General features: G+C 39.9%; 1 protein-coding gene across 12 annotated transcripts in view; it reads right to left on the reverse strand.

Annotated features, from left to right (window-relative positions):
* HPS3 (HPS3 biogenesis of lysosomal organelles complex 2 subunit 1) overlaps positions 1-21,397 on the reverse strand; it is a 44,322-nt gene extending 22,925 nt beyond the window's left edge. For 3 of the 12 annotated variants that reach the window (XR_004264371.1, XR_004264372.1, XR_004264369.1), the window contains exons 1-7: positions 20,666-21,010; positions 9,404-9,898; positions 8,707-8,875; positions 8,445-8,530; positions 5,239-5,431; positions 1,801-1,842; positions 719-800 (exon numbers count right to left, since the gene is read on the reverse strand). Coding sequence is in view for 7 of the 12 variants with exons in the window: in XM_032263680.1 (XP_032119571.1) it covers positions 719-800; positions 1,801-1,842; positions 5,239-5,431; positions 8,445-8,530; positions 8,707-8,875; positions 9,404-9,898; positions 20,666-20,882 (1,284 nt within the window). In the remaining 5 variants the exon portion in view is untranslated. Of the gene's footprint in view, positions 1-718; positions 801-1,800; positions 1,843-5,238; positions 5,432-8,444; positions 8,531-8,706; positions 8,876-9,403; positions 9,899-20,665; positions 21,011-21,302 lie in introns of those variants that run through there. The other 9 variants (XR_004264364.1, XR_004264368.1, XM_032263689.1 and 6 more) reach the window with 6 other exon arrangements.
* Between the last annotated feature and the right edge of the window lie 391 nt (positions 21,398-21,788).

The following is a 21,788-nucleotide window of genomic DNA, read 5'->3' on the forward strand; positions in this document are numbered from 1 at the left end:
GCAGCATGTATATTCCTAACGAATATCCAATTCAAATAGCTTATACTTCAGAAGTATTATAACATAGATGAATATAAGGTAAATGATCAGTACATTTCTGAGAACAGAAATTTAAAGTCAGAAAACACAGAATCTCAACATAATAATGTCTACATTTATTTTGCGGTCAAGAGTTTTGTTTTTTTTTTAAGAGACTAAGCACATTACTTCTCACTAAAAATAGATAGATAAATAAATATCTGGGCATGGTGGTGCACACCTGTAGTCCCAGTTACTTGAGGGGCTGAGGTGGGAGGATCATTGAGCCCAAGAGTTCAAGGCTACAGTGAGCCATGATTGCGCCAGTGCACTCCAGCCTGGGTGACAGAGCAAGACCCTGCCTCAAAAATATTAAAAGTTAAAATAAAAAAAATAAATAAAATTATAGCATACTATAGTCGTGAACTGCTCTCAGTTCACACTTTTTATATTCTTTACCAAACCTTAAAAACTATGCAGTAAATCAATTCAGAGTGAAATGTTCGCAAAGCAATCTTAAAAACTATCAACTAAGCTACGAATCACTATTCTATTTTATATCCAAAAGTTCTAATTCAATACATTAGACAACCTTAAGATCTTTTTTCTTGCCTAGCTTAGGACTGAGGGCAAATCTACGAGCATTCATGTGCCCCTTTGTGATCTTAAGGTTTCACTGTCTTCATAAGCCAGTTCTTACCTTCAGGGTGGTGTCCATGTACGGGTCCTCCTCACGAGCTGCTGCCGCACTGCACCGCACAGTGAAACACTGCAGGTTGTTACTGAGGAGGAAGACACAGGCTGCTGAGCAAAGTGAGGCCAAGAGCCAACATGCCCACAGTAGAGAGGGCTTCATAGGCAAACAGGGCAATGGCAGGGGTGGCAGAAGACTCAAGTATTTGTCAAATGTTGCCAAGTTAATCTGCTTCTCAATAAGAGGAATGCCTCAGAATCCCTGTGATGTGTTTTTAAAAATATGTAACTAGTCCCCATAACACCCTTAGTGAATCACAATCTCTAGGGGCTGAATCTAGAAGTATATATTTCTAAAAAACTCCCTATGTGACTCTGATGTGCATCCCTACTTAGGAACCATGGATCTGGGTCAATATCTTCATTTTATAGACAAATGATGCCCCTAGTACCTGCCCAAGGTACAGATGGGTGTCTATCAAAACCAGGATTAAAACCTATTTCTTAACTGTTGTTCTTCCTCACCCACCTCATGATGAAATCCATTCTGGATTATGCTGGACAACGCAGACTATGCAAACTCAAATCCAATGGTCAAATTGAAAATGAGAGGCCATCTGAAAGCATCTTCAGAATTACCTAGTCCAGGAATTAGTTTTAAAGACTGGGGCATGAAATGTTCATGACTGGTCCACCGCCTCTCTGGAGAGCAGAGCCAATTAGATCCCGGGTCTCCTGACCCCTCACACTCTTCTACCTCTTTCCACAACTCCAGGTTGCTTCTGCATACAAAAAGGACCTAGGGACTCCACAGTAAGTGCACGACAGATGCCTGGATGGCAGCCCACTGCCATCTCTATTACTGAAAAGTTCTAGAAAATGATCTTCGGAGTCCTGACAATAACTGGGACAACAGCACCACCACTTACAAATCTGGAGTCAAGTTAGCAACCTTGGGAAGTAAACTGAGAGACAGGGAAGCAAAAAAACACCTGCAGTGGGACCAGAAGGACAGCTGGAAATAGCTATGACCACAAAAACAAATGACGTTAGATTCTAGAGATAAAAAGGCAGGGTTTCCTGCCTTACCTCCACCCATAGGAATCTAGCCTGTTGGCTACTGTTGGAATTCTAGGCAGAAGTACATACAAGAGAAACAACAAAGTAAACTGAAATGTGCTGGCATGGAAAGATGTCCATGACATACTGCTATATAAAACAGCAAGTTGCTGAACAGTGGACAGAGTATGATCAATTTCTGTAAAAAATAAGGCATTGTAAAAAAAAAAAAAAAAAAAAAATGTCTTGATGTGGTTAACTCTAGAAGAATAGGATTTCATGGGGGGGGGTAACTTTCCTAACTAATACATTTCCATAATGTTGGCATTTTACATGATTTTATTTTGTTCTTTGCTTCTTAAAAAAAAACCCTATTGCTTTCTTTAGGTGTATAAATACACCAATCTTCAAGAAACTTTCAAAGACCACCTTATAGGATAAGATTTTTTAAAACATTAATCTACTGGGTAAAATAAAAAAGATGGGCCAGGCACGGTGGCTCACACCTGTAATCCCAACACTTTGGGAGGCCAAGGCGGGTGGATCACCTGAGGTCAGGAGTTGGAGACCAGCTTGGACAACGTGGTGAAACTCTCTCTACTACAGATAAGAAAACATTAGCCAGGCATGGTGGCAGGTGCCTGTAATCCCAGCTACTTGGGAGGCGGAGGCAGGAAATCACTTGAACCTGGGAGGCAGCGGTTGCAGTGAGCCAAGACCACACCATTGCACTCCAGCCTGGGCAACAAGACCAAAACTCTGTCTAAAAAAAAAAAAATGATGTAAAAATGAGTTCAACAATGTAAGAATGTAAGATTTAAAACACAGGAGTGTAGATTCTTATTAAGGATCTGAATTTACAGAAAGCAATTGCTATTCTAATGTCCAATGGTTTCAGTCAAGTTAATGATGTCAGTCTCCTTTAGTGCTGATAATAAGAAAAGCTCAAAAATTTCCTATCAGGAGGCAGTCAAAACCCACGAATTAAAGTCCATTCAAACTCACAATATAACGCTTTCAGGACTCTACACTCCAAATTTGCTCATAACTTATATATAAGAGATGGGGCAATAGATTTAGTGGGTCTACTCACTAAATTCTCAGTGTACTTCACATATGTGCAATAAGATGGGAAAAAGATGGATAGTCTTTTATATCTGTATGATGGGACAGAAATTAGCATTTTTATTCCTTCCTTCTCCCTCTCTTTTTCCTTGGTTTCCGAGATGGCATATTTTCCTAGACTCTTCTGCATCCTTAAAGATCTTTCTCTTGGCCGGGCGCGGTGGCTCAAGCCTGTAATCCCAGCACTTTGGGAGGCCAAGGCGGGTGGATCACGAGGTCAAGAGATCATGGCCATCCTGGTCAACATGGTGAAACCCCGTCTCTACTAAAAATACAAAAAATTAGCTGGGCATGGTGGCACGTGCCTGTAGTCCCAGCTACTCAGGAGGCTGAGGCAGGAGAATTGCCTGAACCCAGGAGGCGGAGGTTGCGGTGAGCCGAGATCGCGCCTTTGCACTCCAGCCTGGGTAACAAGAGCGAAACTATGTCTCCAAAAAAAAAAAAAAAAAAAAAATCTTTCTCTTTCTCTTCTTGCTTACTGAACAAGATCTTCACCGGAGTTTAGTCCTTAAACTTTTCGCTGTCTATACACTTCTGGGGTCAGGTTCACTAACTCTTTTTTTTTTTATGGTAATAAAACTTCTAAGCTTTCCTCTTTACCTTAATCTACAGTTCTATGTGTCCAAAGCCTACTTAGCATTATCTCTTGACAATCTATAAGCATCTCAATCTCAAATATCTAAACCAAACATTTCTTTTGCCCCACATTTCACCAACCTCCATTCTTTCATAAAAGCAGACTCAAAACGTTGGTGGAATTTTTCATGCCTCCTACATACCCATTATCCCATCAGACCAGTCTTTTAACTTTCCCGCTGAAGCCTCTCCTATGCATCCTCCCTTCTCCTTTCATTACCACTACACTGCCTGAATATCACCCCTTAATATCCTTGCCTGAACTATTCCAATAGCTTATTTTTCTGTGTTCAATCCATCTTCCACAACAGCCACCGTTAATTTTCCTAAAGCAATGTTCTGATAGCAACATTTTTTCCAGTCAAAACTTTTTTTAAAAGTCCTTAGTTTAATTTTCAAATTCTTGAGCTCTCTCTCAAGCACTATTTTCACCACCTCTCTACTTTTCAGCTTCTTTAAAGAACTTCACTACACAACACTTTGGAAATTGGTAAGACTAGCTACCTCCACATTGTTCACTTATGAAACACAATCCCATCAGCAGCATCTCTCCTTAAGCCAGAAATCAGGTGGAGAGGGGAGCACAACCACTAAGAGTGGACATCAGAATCTCCAGATGGGTTCTATGCAGTTTGAAATAAACTCCAGCACCTGCTAGAGATTCTGATACCACCACTCAGTGGTGGGGGCAATCTCTGTCCTGTGCAATTAATTTTTGGATGTTGTTAAAAACTTGATACCATTTTTGTTTATAGTCTTCCTTCAATCTGTAATGCACATCTCTTCCAATCTTCATCTATCTAGCTAGCTTTCATGCTTCACTTCAAACACAGTCAGCTATGCACAACTTCCCCACACAACTTAGCCAGAAGTAATTTTCCTCCTCCCAGTGCCTACTGTACTTTCATGAGGTTTTAAGACATTTTTCACAAATCTCCTAGTGTCTGTGACCCTTGTACGTCTCTCTAACCTTCTCTTACATTGTTGCTTTAGAAAGTGATTAGTGTATCTTATTCACAGTTGCTTGGTCAGAGGGCACAAGGCAGTGCCCTGAACATAATCTAAGCTCAAAAAAGAGGAAATAAAACCAAAACCATCATGTGCTATTGAGATTAAAAGGAAATGAGATCAAGCTACTGCTTATGAACCCAGTTTACATGCCAGCATAATAAGGGAAGGCAACTCAACGCATCTTTCACCAATTAGCACATGACTTTGGCCAATTCTAACCGCTCTGTAACTACTTCCCCATCTGTGCTAATCAAGGAGAGAATCAGATCATCTCTCTGGCCCCTTCACAGTTCTAAACCATTATAATATAACGCAATTTATACTGGAAAAATATGGTAGCAGTGAGAAAAAAAATTAGGAAATCTAAAAAGAAACTTAAAGAGATGCTCTGACTGGTCCCATTGACTTTTCATTAAGATTCTCTACAAAAGTCTTCCTTTATGAAGAATCTTGTATTTCCTTACAGGGGTCCCCATCCAGTCTAAGGAAACAAAGCAAAGACAAAATCAGCGTCTAAATTTTGACATTGAAAAGGCAGGTACGGGTCATCAAAAGACAGACTTACAATGACATGTAACTCATGAATTCATAGTACTCTATGCTAGTTCACACAATTCTCAAAGATTTAGGCAGCGCCTCAAAAATTTACAGAAAAATAAGCAACTCACAGGCCAGCAAGTGACCCTGTAACACTACCTTGTAATGACATGCAAAAATTGTGGCGTGAGTACTGCCTGCTGAGACTTCTCAGGATACTGGTAGACCGACATCAATTCAACAGATTTCACAACCATGTAGAGATAGCCCACATGAGGTAATGAGAAAAAGCAAAAGAGACTCAGCAATTCTTTTTCCTGAGACAAATTTTTTCCATCAGAAGTAAGAGGACCTGCATGCAAAAATGAAAGAAATAAAACACCATGAAACCAGTAAATAATGGGAAATAATCATATCTTGACTTTGCTATGCAAACTCTTATCAGCGGGTAACCAAAGAGTTGCAAGGGGAAAGTTGCTCTTTACAGAAGAATGCTGATAAGAAATAAAAAAAGGAGTAATATAATTAGAATAATTTAGTAGGGGTGCAACCCCTACTAAATTAACAGATCTATGTAATGATCATCAATGGCTGTTAACATCACAAAAAGAGTCCACTGGCAGAGCTTAACACTACTTGTGTTTCAAAATAATAATAATAATAAATAATCTGAGCAAGCCTGAGTATAGACCAGCAATGTCGATAGAAATATGTGAGCCAGATCTGTAATTTAAAGATTTCCAGTAATCTTATTTTAAATAGTAAAAAGAAACAGGCAAAATTTTAATTATACTGTATTAACCCAACATACCAAAAATATTACCATTTCAAGAAGCAATAAACAAAAAAATTAATGATACTTTATGTATTTTTGTACTAAGTCTTCGAAATCAAATGTGCATTTTATACTTATGCCATATCTCAATTCAGACTAGTGACATTTCAAGTGCTCAATAGCATGTAACCAATGGCTACCATACTGGACAGCATAGATTTCCATTTACCAACTCACATGGAAATACAGTGGATACAGAAACATGTTAAGTGACACTGCAAGGATTCAATTAGAAAAATTCAGATTGTGGGAAATTTTACAGAAAGAGTCTAATTTCTTGTTAAATAAGATGCAAATAAAAGAGGAGGGAAAGCCTATATATTAAAAGACATAGCAATCGATTGCAATGTATGAACTTTATTTGGAATGACTCAAACAAATGAATTGTAGTAGTTTTTTAGTCAAGTAGAGAAATGTAAACCCTTACTGAATATCTGGTGATATCAACAAATTTTTTTTTAATGAGAAATAGCATTCCAGGTTTAAGTAAAAGAAAATACAGAGACGTATGTTGAAATATTTTATGGATGAAATGATATGAACTCTGGGATATGTATCAAAATAATGCAGCATACAACAACACTACTGAAGCTGTTTGATGGGTACATGGGGGTTCACTGCACTGTTTTGTATCTACGTGTAGGTGTAGTTTTTCATAACCAAAGTTGTTTAACAAGTACACTGACTGACACCCTTCAAGGATACCAATTAACAGCAGAAGTCCAATTCTGAACTCTCCATATTTGGCTAAAAGCCAAATGTCCAGTTTTTTTCTTATTCTTTTTTTTTCCCACACATCTGTGCTATGGTCAAACAGAACTGTTCACTAATCTCCAAATACATATGACACTTTTACACACATGTAATGTTGGTTCCCATTATGTAATATCTTACAGAAATCTGCATCTTCTAAAAATTCTACTCATCCATTAGGGCCCAGCACAAATACATACCACCCATCCATTTGTCTATTCAGTCAATATTCATTAGGTATCTACTAAGTGGTGCTGTTCGGGGTTCTAGGGATACAACAGTGTACAAGATAGTGTAACTGCTTTCACAGAGCCTTCATTCTAGTGATGGGGATTGGGATGTAGAGTAAACAAGTAAACTCCAGTGTGATAGGAGAAGGGGCATTTTAATCGAGAGGTCAGAGAAGTCCTCCATGATGAGGTTACACTTCAGTTGTGAACTGAATGACTTAAATGCACCAGTCACACAAGATCTGAGGGAAGTACACTCTAAGCACAAGAAGTGAGAATAATAGGTCTTAGATAAGAGTGCATGTGGCTTACCTAAGGCAGAAGGAAACGCCACTATGGATGAAAAACAGTAAGCAGGGTGACTGGGACAAGATGGGCTCAGAATTAAGGTCATGTAGGTCACAGAATGGATTTGGAGTTTTTATTCCAAGTGCTATGGGAAGCTCACTGGATCTTTAGCTGATCCCCTAATATGGCTATTGGCCCTGTCTGGTCTCCAGCCCTGTCTCATTGCCACCCCTTAGTTTTGCTTCTCTAAGTTTCTCAAATGTGATTCTCCCTCTACCACAGAGCTTTTGCTGCTGCTTCTGTCTGGAAGGCTCTCTTCCCCTCTTCCCCTTCCCTACACCAACCCTTATTCCCAAGTCAGTCCAATTTACTTTTCAGATCCTCTTTCTCAGGAAGCCTTCTCTGACCTCAAGATGAGGTCAGGGTCTTTTGTTATAGGCTCCCATAGGGAGGTTTACAACAGATCACTCATTGCAGGGTGGAACTGTGAGTCTCCCATTATTCAGCTGTCTCCCTTCCCCCATTAGACAATTAGCTCAGTAAAAGCAAATGCTTCACTCTCTATTAGTTCCCTAGCATTCAGCACAATGCCCAACATAGTAGATACTCAATAAATATTTACCAAAAGAAAGAAAAAAATAAATGAGGGTTAGAAAGACATTTAATCAGAATAATATTTGTATCTTTCTCTAGATAACATCTAAAGATGTTAATCAGGTCAGAAGTGAGTGCAGCCCCTATTAGTGATTCTCAATCATGGTGCTCATTAGACTCTTCAGGAGCTTTTAAAAAATACTGATGCTCAGGCCCTGTAACTGATATCCCGCATGTAGAGCCTGAGCATCAATGTTTTTTAAAAGCATTCTGGTAAGTCCAATGTGTTGCAGGGTTGACAACCACTGTTCTAAATTATTTCCCATTCATTCCACATTTTCACACCTTGTTCACAAGGCCATCATAAGACACTTTGCCAAATACCTAGCTAGAACCCAGACATACCTCTGCTCTAACTTTTTGGGCCCACTGGCCATTTCAAAAAGGGAAATAAGTTCAGTCTGTCATGCCCTCTCCATGGCTTCTCCTAGCAGGTATGACTTCCCTTTCTAGTACTCACAGGTGTTGGCTAAGAACTTTGCCAAGAGCCACAGGGAGACTCAGTGGAAGAACCAAACGTATTACCCACATGGGTCTCCACTTCCAGCCCAGGCAGAGCATTTTCACCTTGCTGTACTGTCACACTCCTGCACTGTCATACTTACCAGTCTGGTAAATGGGCAGCAGCTGGAGGGAATGCAACTTGATGTCATCAGACAAGCCATAGGACGAAATATCAGGAGCAAAACGTCTGTTTGTTTAAAAAGACAGAGAAAGAGAAAAATGTAACTTCCATGTACTTTAAGCAGGCATATATATATATACATATGTATATATGTATATATGTATATATATGTGTGTATATATATATGTGTATACACACACACACACACGTTTAATGTTGGTAAATAAAAAGCTCTATCATACCTATAGAGCAGGTGCTGAAAGTGGGAATATTTTCTTTTTTCATCAGCTAATCCCGTAGACTCCAGTGTAACAGATAATCCAGACTGTTCACTTTTTTCACCAAGAAGTTCCAGGGGCTTCTGGCAGATAACAAAATCTGACTCAAGCTGTGAAATTTCATTACTGATGCCTTCAAAAAACAAAATGTAAGAGTTCTGCTTGAATGAAAATTAGATTTCATAACATCCTCTCACCAATTAAATAGATCTATAGTAATTTTATTTATAAAATTATTTAAATATTATTAAAATATTTACAAGGCACTATGGCTGTGAAGTCTTAGTGCTTGCTCATTTAATCTCCACAACTGATAAAGTACAACAGGATAGGTATTATCTTCCCCATTTTACACATGAGGATATTGAAACTCAGAGATGGTATAATTAACCCAAGGTCATTCAACTAGTAAATATGAGGACCAGGCTAGAAATCCCTTATCTAGCAGCGGTTGTTCCATTACTTCCACTGACAAATATATTTACATGCCACAAAGTAAGACACGGACAGCCATATCATAAACCCAAAACCCAAGAAATAGGAATAATGAAATCTATAAATAACATGGTCAGGCCTAATATATACCACGGCCCTTCAGACTGCCAAAGGTGAACGTTTTCCCTATTCCTAAAAAGGAAAGCAAGTCAAATTCATTATTTACCTTCTTCTGTCCATCTCATTTGATCGTTGGTCTTATGTGGATGGTGGTGAACTCTCTCTCCATTTTTAGGGCCTGACTCCAGTTTTAGGATTAAAACTTCTAAGTCTGACATGACAGCAACATATCCAACACAAAAAGAAATCTCGACAGGAGTGATATTATCTATGTGTATAACTAAAGAACGCTCAAAGTCCAATAGTGAGAATTCCTCATCAATGATCTGGTACTTCAAACTAAACAAGACTAATTTATTTGTGCAGCCAACAAGAAGGTCTCCTTTCACAGGGCAACAGGAAATGCACAAGGGGGCCTCTGAGAGTGGCATTTCAACAATGTACATCTGGTCTCTGAAAGCTCCGCTGAAAGGTCCCTCCACATTATGCCCAATCATTCGGATACACACACGAGAGTTTTCAGTCCTTTTATTTCTCCAGTTCACATAAGCACGTAGAAATGTAGCTTTGTTTTTCTCTTCAATTGCTACCAGATAATCTCCTGAGAAGAAATAAAGATTATACTTAGAATTTGTGATTAGAAATACAACCACCTCCCTTGCTGACATGAGTACTATTAATGAATTCTAACACAAATGGTTGAATTAAAGATTGAATAGAGGCCGGAAGCATTGGCTCACGCCTATAATCCCAGCACTTTGGGAGGCCAAGGCAGGCAGATATCTGAGGTCGGGAGTTCGAGACCAGGCTGATCAATATAGAGAAACCCCGCCTCTACTAAAAATACAAAATTAGTCAAGTGTGGATTACTGGCATATGCCTGTAATCCCAGCTACTACAGAGGCTGAGGTAGGAGAATCGCTTGAAACCAGGAGGCGGAGGTTGCGGTGAGCAGAGATCATGTGACTGCATTCCAGCCTGGGCAACAAGAGCGAAATTCCATCTCAAAAAAAAAAAAAAAAAGATTGAATAGAATAAAACCCCAAGTAATAAAATCTTAGGTGTATTTTTAACTGACATACTGACATTAGGCTTTGAGGTTCTGAAATGCAATCTCTCCCCATTTTAGTGTCTTAAGACAACCCATTAATTGTCCACGTAACATTTTATTCATTATATTAAGTGTTCACTGTAGCTCTAAATCTGTAGTTCCAACAAAGCTCTAACTGACAGAGTTCGCTACTACTGTGACATTAAAATTAGGTATACATTAAGGAACTCTCAGGAGTTGAACTTAGACTTCAAACCCTCTCCTTCCAACAAATCACAAGTCTGAGAAACAAGATAAAGTTGGAAATGCAAAGAAAATACAAATCCAAGTAAATTGTTGATTGTATAAGTTTTAACTTATAAAAGTAACATACATTGGTCATGAGAATTCAAAAGGGTCAAGTGTATAAAGTGTATAAAGGGTATATATCCAAAGGATTATAAATCATTCTACTATAAGGACACACGCACACGAATGTTCATTGCAGCACAGTTTACAATAGCAAAGACCTGGAACCAACCCAAATGCCCATCGATAACAGACTGGACAGGGAAAATGTGGCACATATACACCATGGAATATTATGCAGCCATCAAAAACGATGAGTTCGTGTCCTTTGTAGGGACATGGATAAACCTGGAAACCATAATTCTCAGCAAACTGACACAAGAACAGAAAATCAAACACTGCATGTTCTCACTCATAGGCAGGTGTTGAACAATGAGAACACATGGACATACGGAGGGAAGCATCACACACTGGGGTCTGTTGGGGTGAAATGGGGGGGACAGCGGGGGGTGGGGAGTTGGGGAGAGAGAGCATGGGGAGAAATGCCAGATATAGTTGATGGGGAGGAAGGCAGCAAATCACACTGCCATGTGTGTACCTATGCAACAATCTTGCATGTTCTTCACATGTACCCCAAAACCTAAAATGCAATAAAAAAAAAAGGGTAAAGTCGTAAAGAGATGCAAAATGAAAAGCATAATGATCTCCCCTTTGAGGACCCAATGTTAACATGCGGCCTGGTATGTGCCTTTGAACACCTTTCTCTCTTATAAACAGAGATCACAGAGCACTATTTTGTCTTTTTAAAAAATAAACAAAAACTAAAATGTAATCACATTAAATATATTTAACAATCTGCAACTTAAAAAAATTATTAATAACTCTCTCCCTCCAGGCTAATACATGGATATCTAACATCCTTTTCAATATGTTCAACATCCCATATATACATAAGCATAATTTATTCAACAATTCCCCTACTGATAAACATTCAAATATATGTCCAGGATTTTTTGTTTGTTTGCTTGTTGTTGTTGTTGTTGTTGTTTTTTGCCACTATGCTTCATAGTAATACACAGGCCTGTATCTATATATTTATTTGCTGGGGGATTTATTTTAATGGTACAGATTCCCAAACGTGACAATGTTGGGCCAAAGGACATGAGCATTTTACATTTCAATATTGTCAGATTACTATCAATTAGATAATAGAAATTCATGTCACCAGCAGGACTGCTTACACACGCCTGTTTCCTCATATTCTTACTAGGACTGACTCTACACAATGGGAGAAACATGGGCTCTCATGGTTATTATAATTTACATTTCCCAGATCTTTTTATAAAGCTAGCCATCTTTTCCTGTGTTTATCAGCCATGTATAGTTTCTCTTCTGCATGCTGTCCAATTTTTACTAAGTTGCTGATTTGTTTTTCTTATCATGGAACTGTAGCTCTCTGCTTAAAAAGGATGTTAACCTTTTGTCATCCATAAATAGTAAATAGTTTTGCGTAGTCTATTGTCTGATTTTGACTTTGCTGATGGCATCTTTTACCTTAACATTTTTATTTAGTACTATAAGTATCTTTTGCTCTTTGCCTTCTGAGTTCCTAACCATGTCCTCCAAATTACATAAATATGCCCCCTACATTTCCTTCTATTTTAGTGGATTAAATCTAAAGATTAAAAAAACACACTTTTTTAATCTTCAGAATTTTGAGTAAGGAAGGGGATAAGTCAGAGGATCTAACTTCAGTTCTTCCAAATGTAGGCTCTATTATATTAACACTATTAAGCAAATAGGCCCTTTTCCAATGAATTGAAATTGAAATGCTGCCATTACATTGACTTCTCATGTACTTATGAGGCAAGCAAACAGGTGCTGCCCCTTTCTGTGGACATTCACTGGGCTGACCAGGCCCGCTCCTCCAAAATGATCCTGTCTTCTAGAGGTAGCAAGCTTTCTCCTGATGATGGTTTTTTTTTTTTTTTTTTTTTTTTTTTTTTTAAGATGGGGTTTCACCATGATGGCCAGGCTGGTCTTGAACTCCTGACCTCAGGTGATCCACCCACCTCGGCCTCCCAAAGTGCTAGGATTACAGGCATGAGCCACCGCGCCCAGCACATGATGGTTTTTTTTATGCCACAGACATGGAGCCTGAACCTGTTCTGTCCCTGGAATCTTGGTAGAATGCCTAGAGATCCTACAGGTGCCTTAAGTTTGTTCACTTTTACAGAGAAGCAGTTTGGACAGCGTTGGGATAAAGTTGAGGCCTCCATCTTCCTAAAATTCTCCCAGTAAATAAATTTAAAAATTTTTAATTGTAGTATAATACACAAAACATAAAATGTACTATTTTCACCATTTTTAAGTTTACAGATCAGTGGCACTGGTATCTTCTCATTGCTGTGTAACCATCACTACCATCCATCTCTGTAACTTTTTCCTCTACGAAAAAACTCTGTTCCCATTAAACAATAACCTCCTATTCCTCCCTCTCCCCAGGACGAGACCACCATTATACTTTCTATCTCTATGAATTTGACTACTCCAGGTACCTCATATAAGTTGAACTATATAGCATTTTTCCTTTTGTGTCTGGCTTATATCACTTAGAATAATTTCTTCAAGATTTATCCAGGTTGTGGCATGCATCAGAATTCCATTGCTTTTAAAAACCAAATAATACTCTACCATATGTTTATTCAATTTATTTACTCATTAACCTGTCAATGGATCCTTGGACTGTTTCCACCTTTTGGCTCTTGGGAGTAACGTTGCTACAAACACTGGTATACATGTATCCATTCAAGTCCCTGTTTTCAGTTCTTTTGCGTATACACCCAGAAGTGGAATTGCTGGATCATATGGTAATTCTATATTTAATGTTTTGAGAAACTGCCATATTGTTTTCCACAGAGGCTGTGTTATTTTAGATCCCTACCAGCAAGGTAAAAGGGTTGCAATTTCTCCAAATTCTTCCTAACACTTGCTAATTTCTGGTTGTTGTTTTTTTTTTTTTTTTGATAACAGGCATCCTAATGGGTGTGAGATGCTATCTCACTGTGGTTTGGATTTGCATTTCCCTAATGATCAGTGATGTTGAGCATCTTTTCATATGTTTTTTGACATTTACATATCTTCTTCTTTGGAAAAATGTTTATTTAAATCCTTAGCCCATTTTTTAATCAAGTTTTTTTGGTTGCTGTTGAGTTGTAAGAGTTCTTTATTATATATATTCTATACATTAATCCCTTATGAGATATATGATTTGCAAATATTTTCTCCCATTCCATGTTATCTTTTCAATCTGTTGATAAGAGTCTTTTGATACACAAGTCTTTAATTTTGATAAAGTCTAGTTTACCTATTTTTCTTCTGTTGTCTATATTTTTGGTATCATATTCAAGTTAGTAAATAAATTTTAAAACTAAGAATATTTAATTACAATAAACCTTTTTATTCATGTACCTATACACGTCCATTTCACCTATAAAATTCATATATTAACTAATGTTGATAGTCTGCAAATTGTAGATAGTGCCCATGTGGTCTTGTGTTTTTCCAGATTAATGACTTGGTCTTTAAATAATCCAGCACTTGCTAAGTGTGCCTACCTGACAATCCTTATGATCAGAGCTTTAGAGTTCCTTCAGTTAATCCTCACAACAGCCCTTCAAGATATATATATCTCCCTCCTCATTTTATACATCAGGAATCTGAAGCACAGACAAGCAAAATAACCTGCCTATGGCAACACAACCAACAAATTAGGAAACTAGGACTCAAACCTAGATCTGTTGAGCTCAAAAGTTTATGTTCTTTGCCCAATAATGCTGTTTCCCAAACTGACAGAAGGGAGAAACAAGTCTACAGGAGTCTGTGGAAGCTATAACCCTTTAAAAGAGAAGGGAATTAATATTTTTAAGCACTATGTGTACAGTGCCTCATTTTACCCTTTAAAAATTTTTTTAGACAATGTCTTGCTCTGTTGCCCAAGTTGTCTTGCCTCACTGCAACCTCCACCTCCCAGGCTTAAGTGATCCTTCTACTTCTGCCTCCCAAGTAGCTGGAACTACAGGTGTGACCCACCACACCTGGGTAATTTTTGTATATGTGTGTATATGTTTATATGTATAAACAGGGTTTCACCATGTAGTCTAGGCTCAGCTTCTGTCTTTATTAAGTAAACTGAAAAATCATTCCCATTTTTATTCTTGAGCTTAGAATTATTGATTTTTTTAAATAAGTAAACTTTCCCTTTTATAGCAAGATCACAAACATGGCTAACAGTAATACCAGATTAAAGGTTGTACTGCTATGACAGAATTGACATCAGAAGGCAGAAATAATTTATAAGACATCAAAATATGTTTTAAGACTTCAGGAAAATTGAGAGAAAGTAGGGCTTGGGGAGGGCAGATGAGCTGAGGCTGGTTTAGTACGCTTGTGCTAAAGGGCAGGAAATGACAGCCTTGTGGTTTTGTGTCCTCTATGCCTCACCACCACTAGATACCCCATTAGCAAGTGTCGACCACCAAAGGTCCCCACACAGCACTTGACCCTGGCCATCAGGTCTTTCTCTTTCAGGAGTGGGCTGTTCTCATGTCTCTCCTCTTCTTGGCTTTATACACTGCATTAGTCCATTTTCACATTATTGCTATAAGCAAATACCTGAGACCAGGTAATAAAGAAAAAAGGTTTAATTGACTTATAATTCCACATGGCTAGGGAGACCTCAGGAAATTCATAATCATGGCAGAAGGCACCTCTTCACAGGGTGGCAGGACAGAGAGTAAGTGTGAGCAGGGGAAATGCCAGACACTTAAAAACCATCAGATCTTCATGAGAACAGCATGGGGGAAACTGCTCCCATGATCAAATTACCTCCACCTGGTCCACCCTTGACACGTGGGAATTATGAGGATTATAATTCAAGATGAGACTTTAGGTAGGGACACAGCCAAACCATATCACACACAAAGCCTAAAGTAATTTTCCCTTATTGATGATGTTATCAGGGGCCCCTATCCTTCAAAATTTCTACCTATTTTCTCCCTAATACCCCCCCAATTTTATTTTAAAAACAACTTTCAGCTAATTTGAGATTTTTTTTTTAACCTGAAAATGTTTTCTGCTTGAGATCTGAGAAGCATTTTTAGTAAATACAGATGGCTGATGTAAGATTCTTTCCATTTCTGATGAGGAGATTTGCTGCAGAGGAGAATGCTGGGCACTGAGCAGGAATCCTCATGTCCCAGTTATTGTGAATGGAAGGAAGGGGCCAAAAGGGAAAAGCTGAGAAGTGGAAAACAAGTTATTTGGATATCAGCATAACCAAAGTCAGCCCTACTTATGTTCATTTATGGGTAGATTAATTGGAGCTGTACCCAGAGGTTGAAGTTCAAGCTATGGACTGAAACTTTCCCTTGAGCTACATGACCCGTGATGGTAATTCCATTTCACATGACTCCAGAACCTGCTGTAAGGCAGCCAAACGGATTATAAAAACATCTTTATTCTTCAAGGCCTCGTTAATGAGGTTACAATGCTACTCACAGCCTCCTGCAGCCAGCGCAGCTCTAGGTCAGTGGTTCTCAATCCTGGCTAAATATCTGACTCTCCCCAATGCTGGCTTCGCTCCAGGGAAACTCTTACTGTATTGAGGGTGTGGCCCAGGCATGGGGATTTTTAAAAACTCCCCAGGTAATTCATACGCATAGGTAGTGGTCATCCAAGGATCTGACAGGCAAGAAAGTTAGAAGTTTACATAATACCTGCCACTTCAAAATCTAAAATAAACATCCACTTGGAAGAATGAAGCAAATCATGTAAACATACTGTGTCTGTGTGTATGCCTGTCTGTCTTTCTGTCTCTCTCTCACTCTCTGACACACACACACACACACACACACACACGCACACGTTGAAACTGTTGAGTTTGCAACTCAATAAAACTCTTGAAAGTAAGAACTCTTATGCCTTAAAAGGGGGAGCATAGAGAAAACTACCAATATTGTAACAGGTATGACTCTTAAAGACAGATTTTATAAGAAATACCAAAATTGGAATATTCCTGCTGAAAGGGAACTTAAAGGGTTAATGAGTGGTTTTCAAATAGGTCTGTGGCCCAGTGCAGGCCCCCTTGATGTTGTCAGTAGGCCAAAAAAAAAAAAAAAAAAAAAAAGACAGCAGAGTAAGTTGCTCACAAAGCTAAAGATATCCAGTGTTTGGTACTAAGTTTTCTTTTTCTTTTATAAATGATGACAGTAAATAGTAGGGCTTTTCATTTTTTTCTTTTTTAAACACAGGCATATCCCAGAAATATTGGAGGATTGCTTCCAGACCATTGCAATAAAGCAAATAATGCAATAAAAAGAATCACATAAATTTTTTGGTTTCCTAGTGCACATAAAAGTTATATTTGAACTAGATTATAGTCTATTAGGTGTGAAATTGCATTATACCTAAAAAAAAAAACAAACAAAAAACAAAACAATGTATGTACCTTAACTAAAAATACTTTATTGCTAAAAAATGCCAGCAATCATCCAAGCCTTTAATGACATAATCTTTTTGCTGGTGAAGGGTCTTGCGCCAATGCTGATGGCTGCTGACTCAACAGGGTGGTGGTCACTGGAATCTCAGATGACTATGGCAAATCCTTAAAATAAGACAACAATGAAGTTTGTTCCAACAACTGACGCTTCCATCCACAAAATATTTCTCTGTAGCATGCAATGCTATTTGACAGCATTTTACCTACAGTAGAACTTCAAAATTAAAGACAATCTTCTCAGACCTTGTCAACTGCTCTGTCAACTAAGTTTATGGAATAGTCTAAATCATTTGTTGTCATTTCGACAATGTTCACAGCATCTTCAACAGAAACAGATTCCATTTCAAGAAACCACTTTCTTTGTTCATCCATAAGAAGCAACTCATTCATTCAAGTTTGATCATAAGATTGCAGGAATTCCAATACATCTTCAGAGTCCACTTCTAATTCTAGCTTTCTTGCTATTTCCACTACCTCTACTGTTATTTCATCCACTGAAGTCTTGAACCCCTCAAAGTCATCCATGAGGGGTGGAATCGACTACTTCCAAATTTCTGCTAATGTTGGTATCTGACCTCCTTCTATGAACCCTGAATGGTTTTAATGGCATCTAGAATAGGTGAGATCTTTTCAGATGGTTTTCAATTTATTTTGCCCAAATCCATCAGAAGAATCACCATCTGTGGCAGTTATAGCCTTACCAAATGCACTTCTTTAATAATGAGACTTGAAAGTCAAAATTACTACTTGATCCATGGGCTGAAGAATGGACGCTGTGTTAGCAGGTATGAAAACAACATGAATCTCCTTCTTCCACATCTCCATCAGAGGTTGTGGGGGACTAGGTGCATTGTCAATGTGCAGCAATTGAAAGGAATCTTGTTTTCTGAGCAGTAGATCAAAACGGTGGGCTTAAAATATTCAGTAAACAATGCTGTAACAGCTGTGCTGTCATCCAGGCTTGTTTCACTTCTAAAGCACAGGCAGAGTAGATTTAGCATAATTTTTTAAAGGGCCCTATAATTTTCAGAATGGTAAATGAGCGCTGGCCTCAACTTAGTCACCAGATGCATTACTCCTCTAACAAGAGTCAGCCCGTTCTTTAAAGCCAGGCATTAACCTCTCCTCTCGATCCAAGAAAGTCCTACCTAGCTGGCATCTTCTTCCAATTTAAGACTGTTTTATCTACATTGAAAATCTGTTGTTTAGCATAGCTGCCTCCATCAAATCATCTTAACTAGATCTTCTGGACTTCTGGATAACTTGCTGCAGATTCTATATCATCACTTGCTATTTCACCTTGCATTTTTATATTATGGAGAAAGCTTCTTCCCTTAAATATCATGAGCTGAGCTCTGCTAGTTTCAAACTTTTCTTCTGTAGCTTCCTTACCTCTCTCAGCCTTCACAGAATTGAAGAGAGGGCCCTGCTCTGGAGTAAGCCCAGGCTTAAGGGAAAATTATGGCTGGTTTGATCTTCTACCAAGAACCAAAGTTTTCTCCCATCAGCAATAAGGCTTTCTAATCATTTGTGTTCACTGGAGTAACGCTTTTAATTTCAAGAACTTTTCCTTTGCAGTCACAGCTTGGCTAAGTGTTTGGTGCAAGAGGCCCATGGAGCGGCCTGTCTCAGCTTCTGACATGCCTTCCTTCCTCACTAAGCTTAACCATTTCCAGCTTTTGATTTAAAGTGAGAGACGGGCGAGTTTCACTTGAACACTTAGAAGACATTGCAGGGCTGTTAACTGGCCTGATTTCAATATTGTTGTGTCTCAGGGAACAGGGAAGCCCCAGGAGAGGCAGAGACAATCAGAGCAGTAGTCAGAACACATACAACGCCTATCAATTAAGTTCACCATCTTATATGGGCACAGTTCATGGCATCTCAAAACTATTACAATAGTAACATCAAAGATTGCTGTTCACCACAACAGATATAATAATGAAAAAGTTTGAACTATTGCCAAGAATTACCAAAATGTGACACAGAGAGATATTAGTGAACACATGCAGTGTGAAAAATGGAACTGGTAGATTTGCTCCACATGGGTTGCCACAAACTTTCAATCTGTTAAAAAAAGAAACCGCAGTATCTGCAAAGTACAACAAAGTGCAGTGTAAAAAAACAAGGTATGCCTGTATATGTATTCATTTGACAGTCAGACACTACCTATGTATGGCTGCCCCACAGTTTTTAATTGATCCACAAAATCCTAGTGTCTGGATATCACTGATACATTAATTCAACTTTTTTTTTTTTTAACACAAACTCAGACCACAAGGATTCTATAAACTCACACCGAACCAGCTGCGAAGGAGGAATGAGAGAGCGATCTCCAATCTTCCACGTTCAAGCTCTCCATTAATACCACAGCCACCAGCTTTTTCACGGTAAATACTGCACTTCACACCCATCTTATAAAATATGAATCAAAGGTAAGTGCATTAGTTACAGAAATTCTATGGTAAATTCTTCTGTAATCTGAAAGGCATCTAGTTTTAAATACTGGATTTTTCTAAAATAGGGTTCACCCACATGGTAATTCGTTGGTATTGCTTCACATTTCTGGTGGGAAAGAGTAATGGTTACTTTTACAGCTGTTTAGGGAAAGAGAGGGGGGCAGTCTAAAACTTGAGTTCTACTTACCTACATTTAAAAATCAACACATGGCCGGGTGCGGTGGCTCACGCCTGTAATCCCAGCACTTTGGGAGGCCAAGGCAGGCAGATCACCTGAGGTCGGGAGCTCGAGACAAGCCTGACCAACATGGAGAAACCCCATCTCTACTACAAATACAGAATTAGGCGGGCGTGGTGGCGCATGCCTATAATCCCAGCTATTCCGGAGGCTGACAGGAGAATCGCTTGAACCTGGGAGGGGAAGATTGCGGTAAACCGAGATCGCGCCATTACACTCCAGCCTGGGCAACAAGAGCGAGACTCTGTCTCAAATAAAATAAAATAAACAAAAAATCAACACATAATGTCAGCTTTCAAAAACCGACCGGAAGTGGATGGAGGTGTAGATGTGAAGGGACTGGCCATGAGTTGGGATCATTGTTTAAGCTGGGAGTACTTGGAGGTTCAGGATACAGCACTAGTCTCCCTATTCCTACGTTTTTTGTAAGTCTTTGAAATCTGCTGCACTGAAGAGTTTTCTGTTGTTGTTTGCTTAAGTATCCGGGATGACTGAAATCCAGCCAGAGGCTTTTCTGCCATAAACGAAGATGAATAGGAGACGTCAGCGCCTGCGCCCCCACAGGAGCAAGCTCATACCTCTGCTTGCCGCGACAACCGCAGAGCTCAACGCGACTTCAAGCAATCAGCGGCCAGACCCAGGAAGACCACCCGGCACGTTCCGGGAAGCAAGAAGTCCCATCCCCAGCTAGAACTGCAGCCCGGCTGCTCGGTTCGCTAGTAGGAGGCCCCAAGCCCGGCCCCAGGCGGCCGCTGGCTCTCCCGGTTACTCACCCGCCTCGCTGTAGGCCAGGCGCAGCACTCGGCCCAGCGTGGAGAAGGCGCACCGCGGCTGGCACAGCTCTTGGCCGGCCACGGTGAACGCCTCCACCTTGCAGCCCGCAGCCACGAAAAGCGCGTCACGCCCCCCGCCGCAGAACCGCTCCGGCTCCAGCTTGCAGGGCACTACCTGCTGCGACCCGAACGGGTGCAGGTTGTACAGCTGCACCATCCCGGCGGCCGGAAGCCGGATGGCCCAGTCTGCCTGCCCCGCAGGGCGCCCGGAGACCCCGCGCCGGCTGCAAAGGTAGGAACACTTCCGCGAGCGAGCCAGCAACGCCGAGTCACGTGAACGCCAGCGGGCCCCGCCTGCGGCTCCGCTATTTAAAGAGGCCGCCGCTGGGCGTGGCGGACCCAGGAAAGCGGTCACGCCCGCCCAGCCCCGCCCGCGCTCGCGCACTGCAGTGTTTTTGGTCTCCGGGCTTGCCACTCCGCCGCCCGGAGCTCGCCACCTCTATGCTCCGCGTTTAGTGGGTGCGGGGACTGCTGGGTCCTGCCCTTCGTCTTTTACTGCTTCGGGCCAGGCGGGATGTTTTGGCTTTTGAGTAAGTTCTGACAATTCATCATCTATCTTGTAACATTTCGTACTTACTTTTAGGAGCGTTATTCCTGTCTCTTCAGTAGCCCCTGAGCTTCTGGAGGATGGGGTTGCAAAAACTGAAATGGGATGCAACTCGAGGCTAAACATTAAGAGTTGCTCAAAAATACCGGAAATTCTAGAATAGTTTGGCTGGAAAGAGCAAAGCCTTGAACGTCCTTGGCAAAAGGCCATATTTGTTGAATGAAAGAATCCGTGGACATCATCTTGTAGGCTTTTGACAAAAGATTAATTTGAACCCCAAAGGACAGAAGAACTAGGAGGGAAATCCCCTGGCTCTCAGTCCAGTGCTCCTAAGACTATGCAGTAAATGATCTATTCCTGACATCTTAACGTGGAGTTCACAATTGCAACACTTTCCCTCTTGTTTTAAACAGATTTAGATGAAACAAGGAGTATAACTTTTTCCAATTCACCTAGAAAATATATGTGTTAGCATGGATTGAGGGATGCTGTTTTATTTCGGCACACAGGGACATA

Source organism: Sapajus apella, unplaced genomic scaffold, assembly GCF_009761245.1.
Source record: "Sapajus apella isolate SASKATOON/1434 unplaced genomic scaffold, GSC_monkey_1.0 scaffold4, whole genome shotgun sequence".
Lineage (NCBI taxonomy): Eukaryota > Metazoa > Chordata > Mammalia > Primates > Cebidae > Sapajus > Sapajus apella.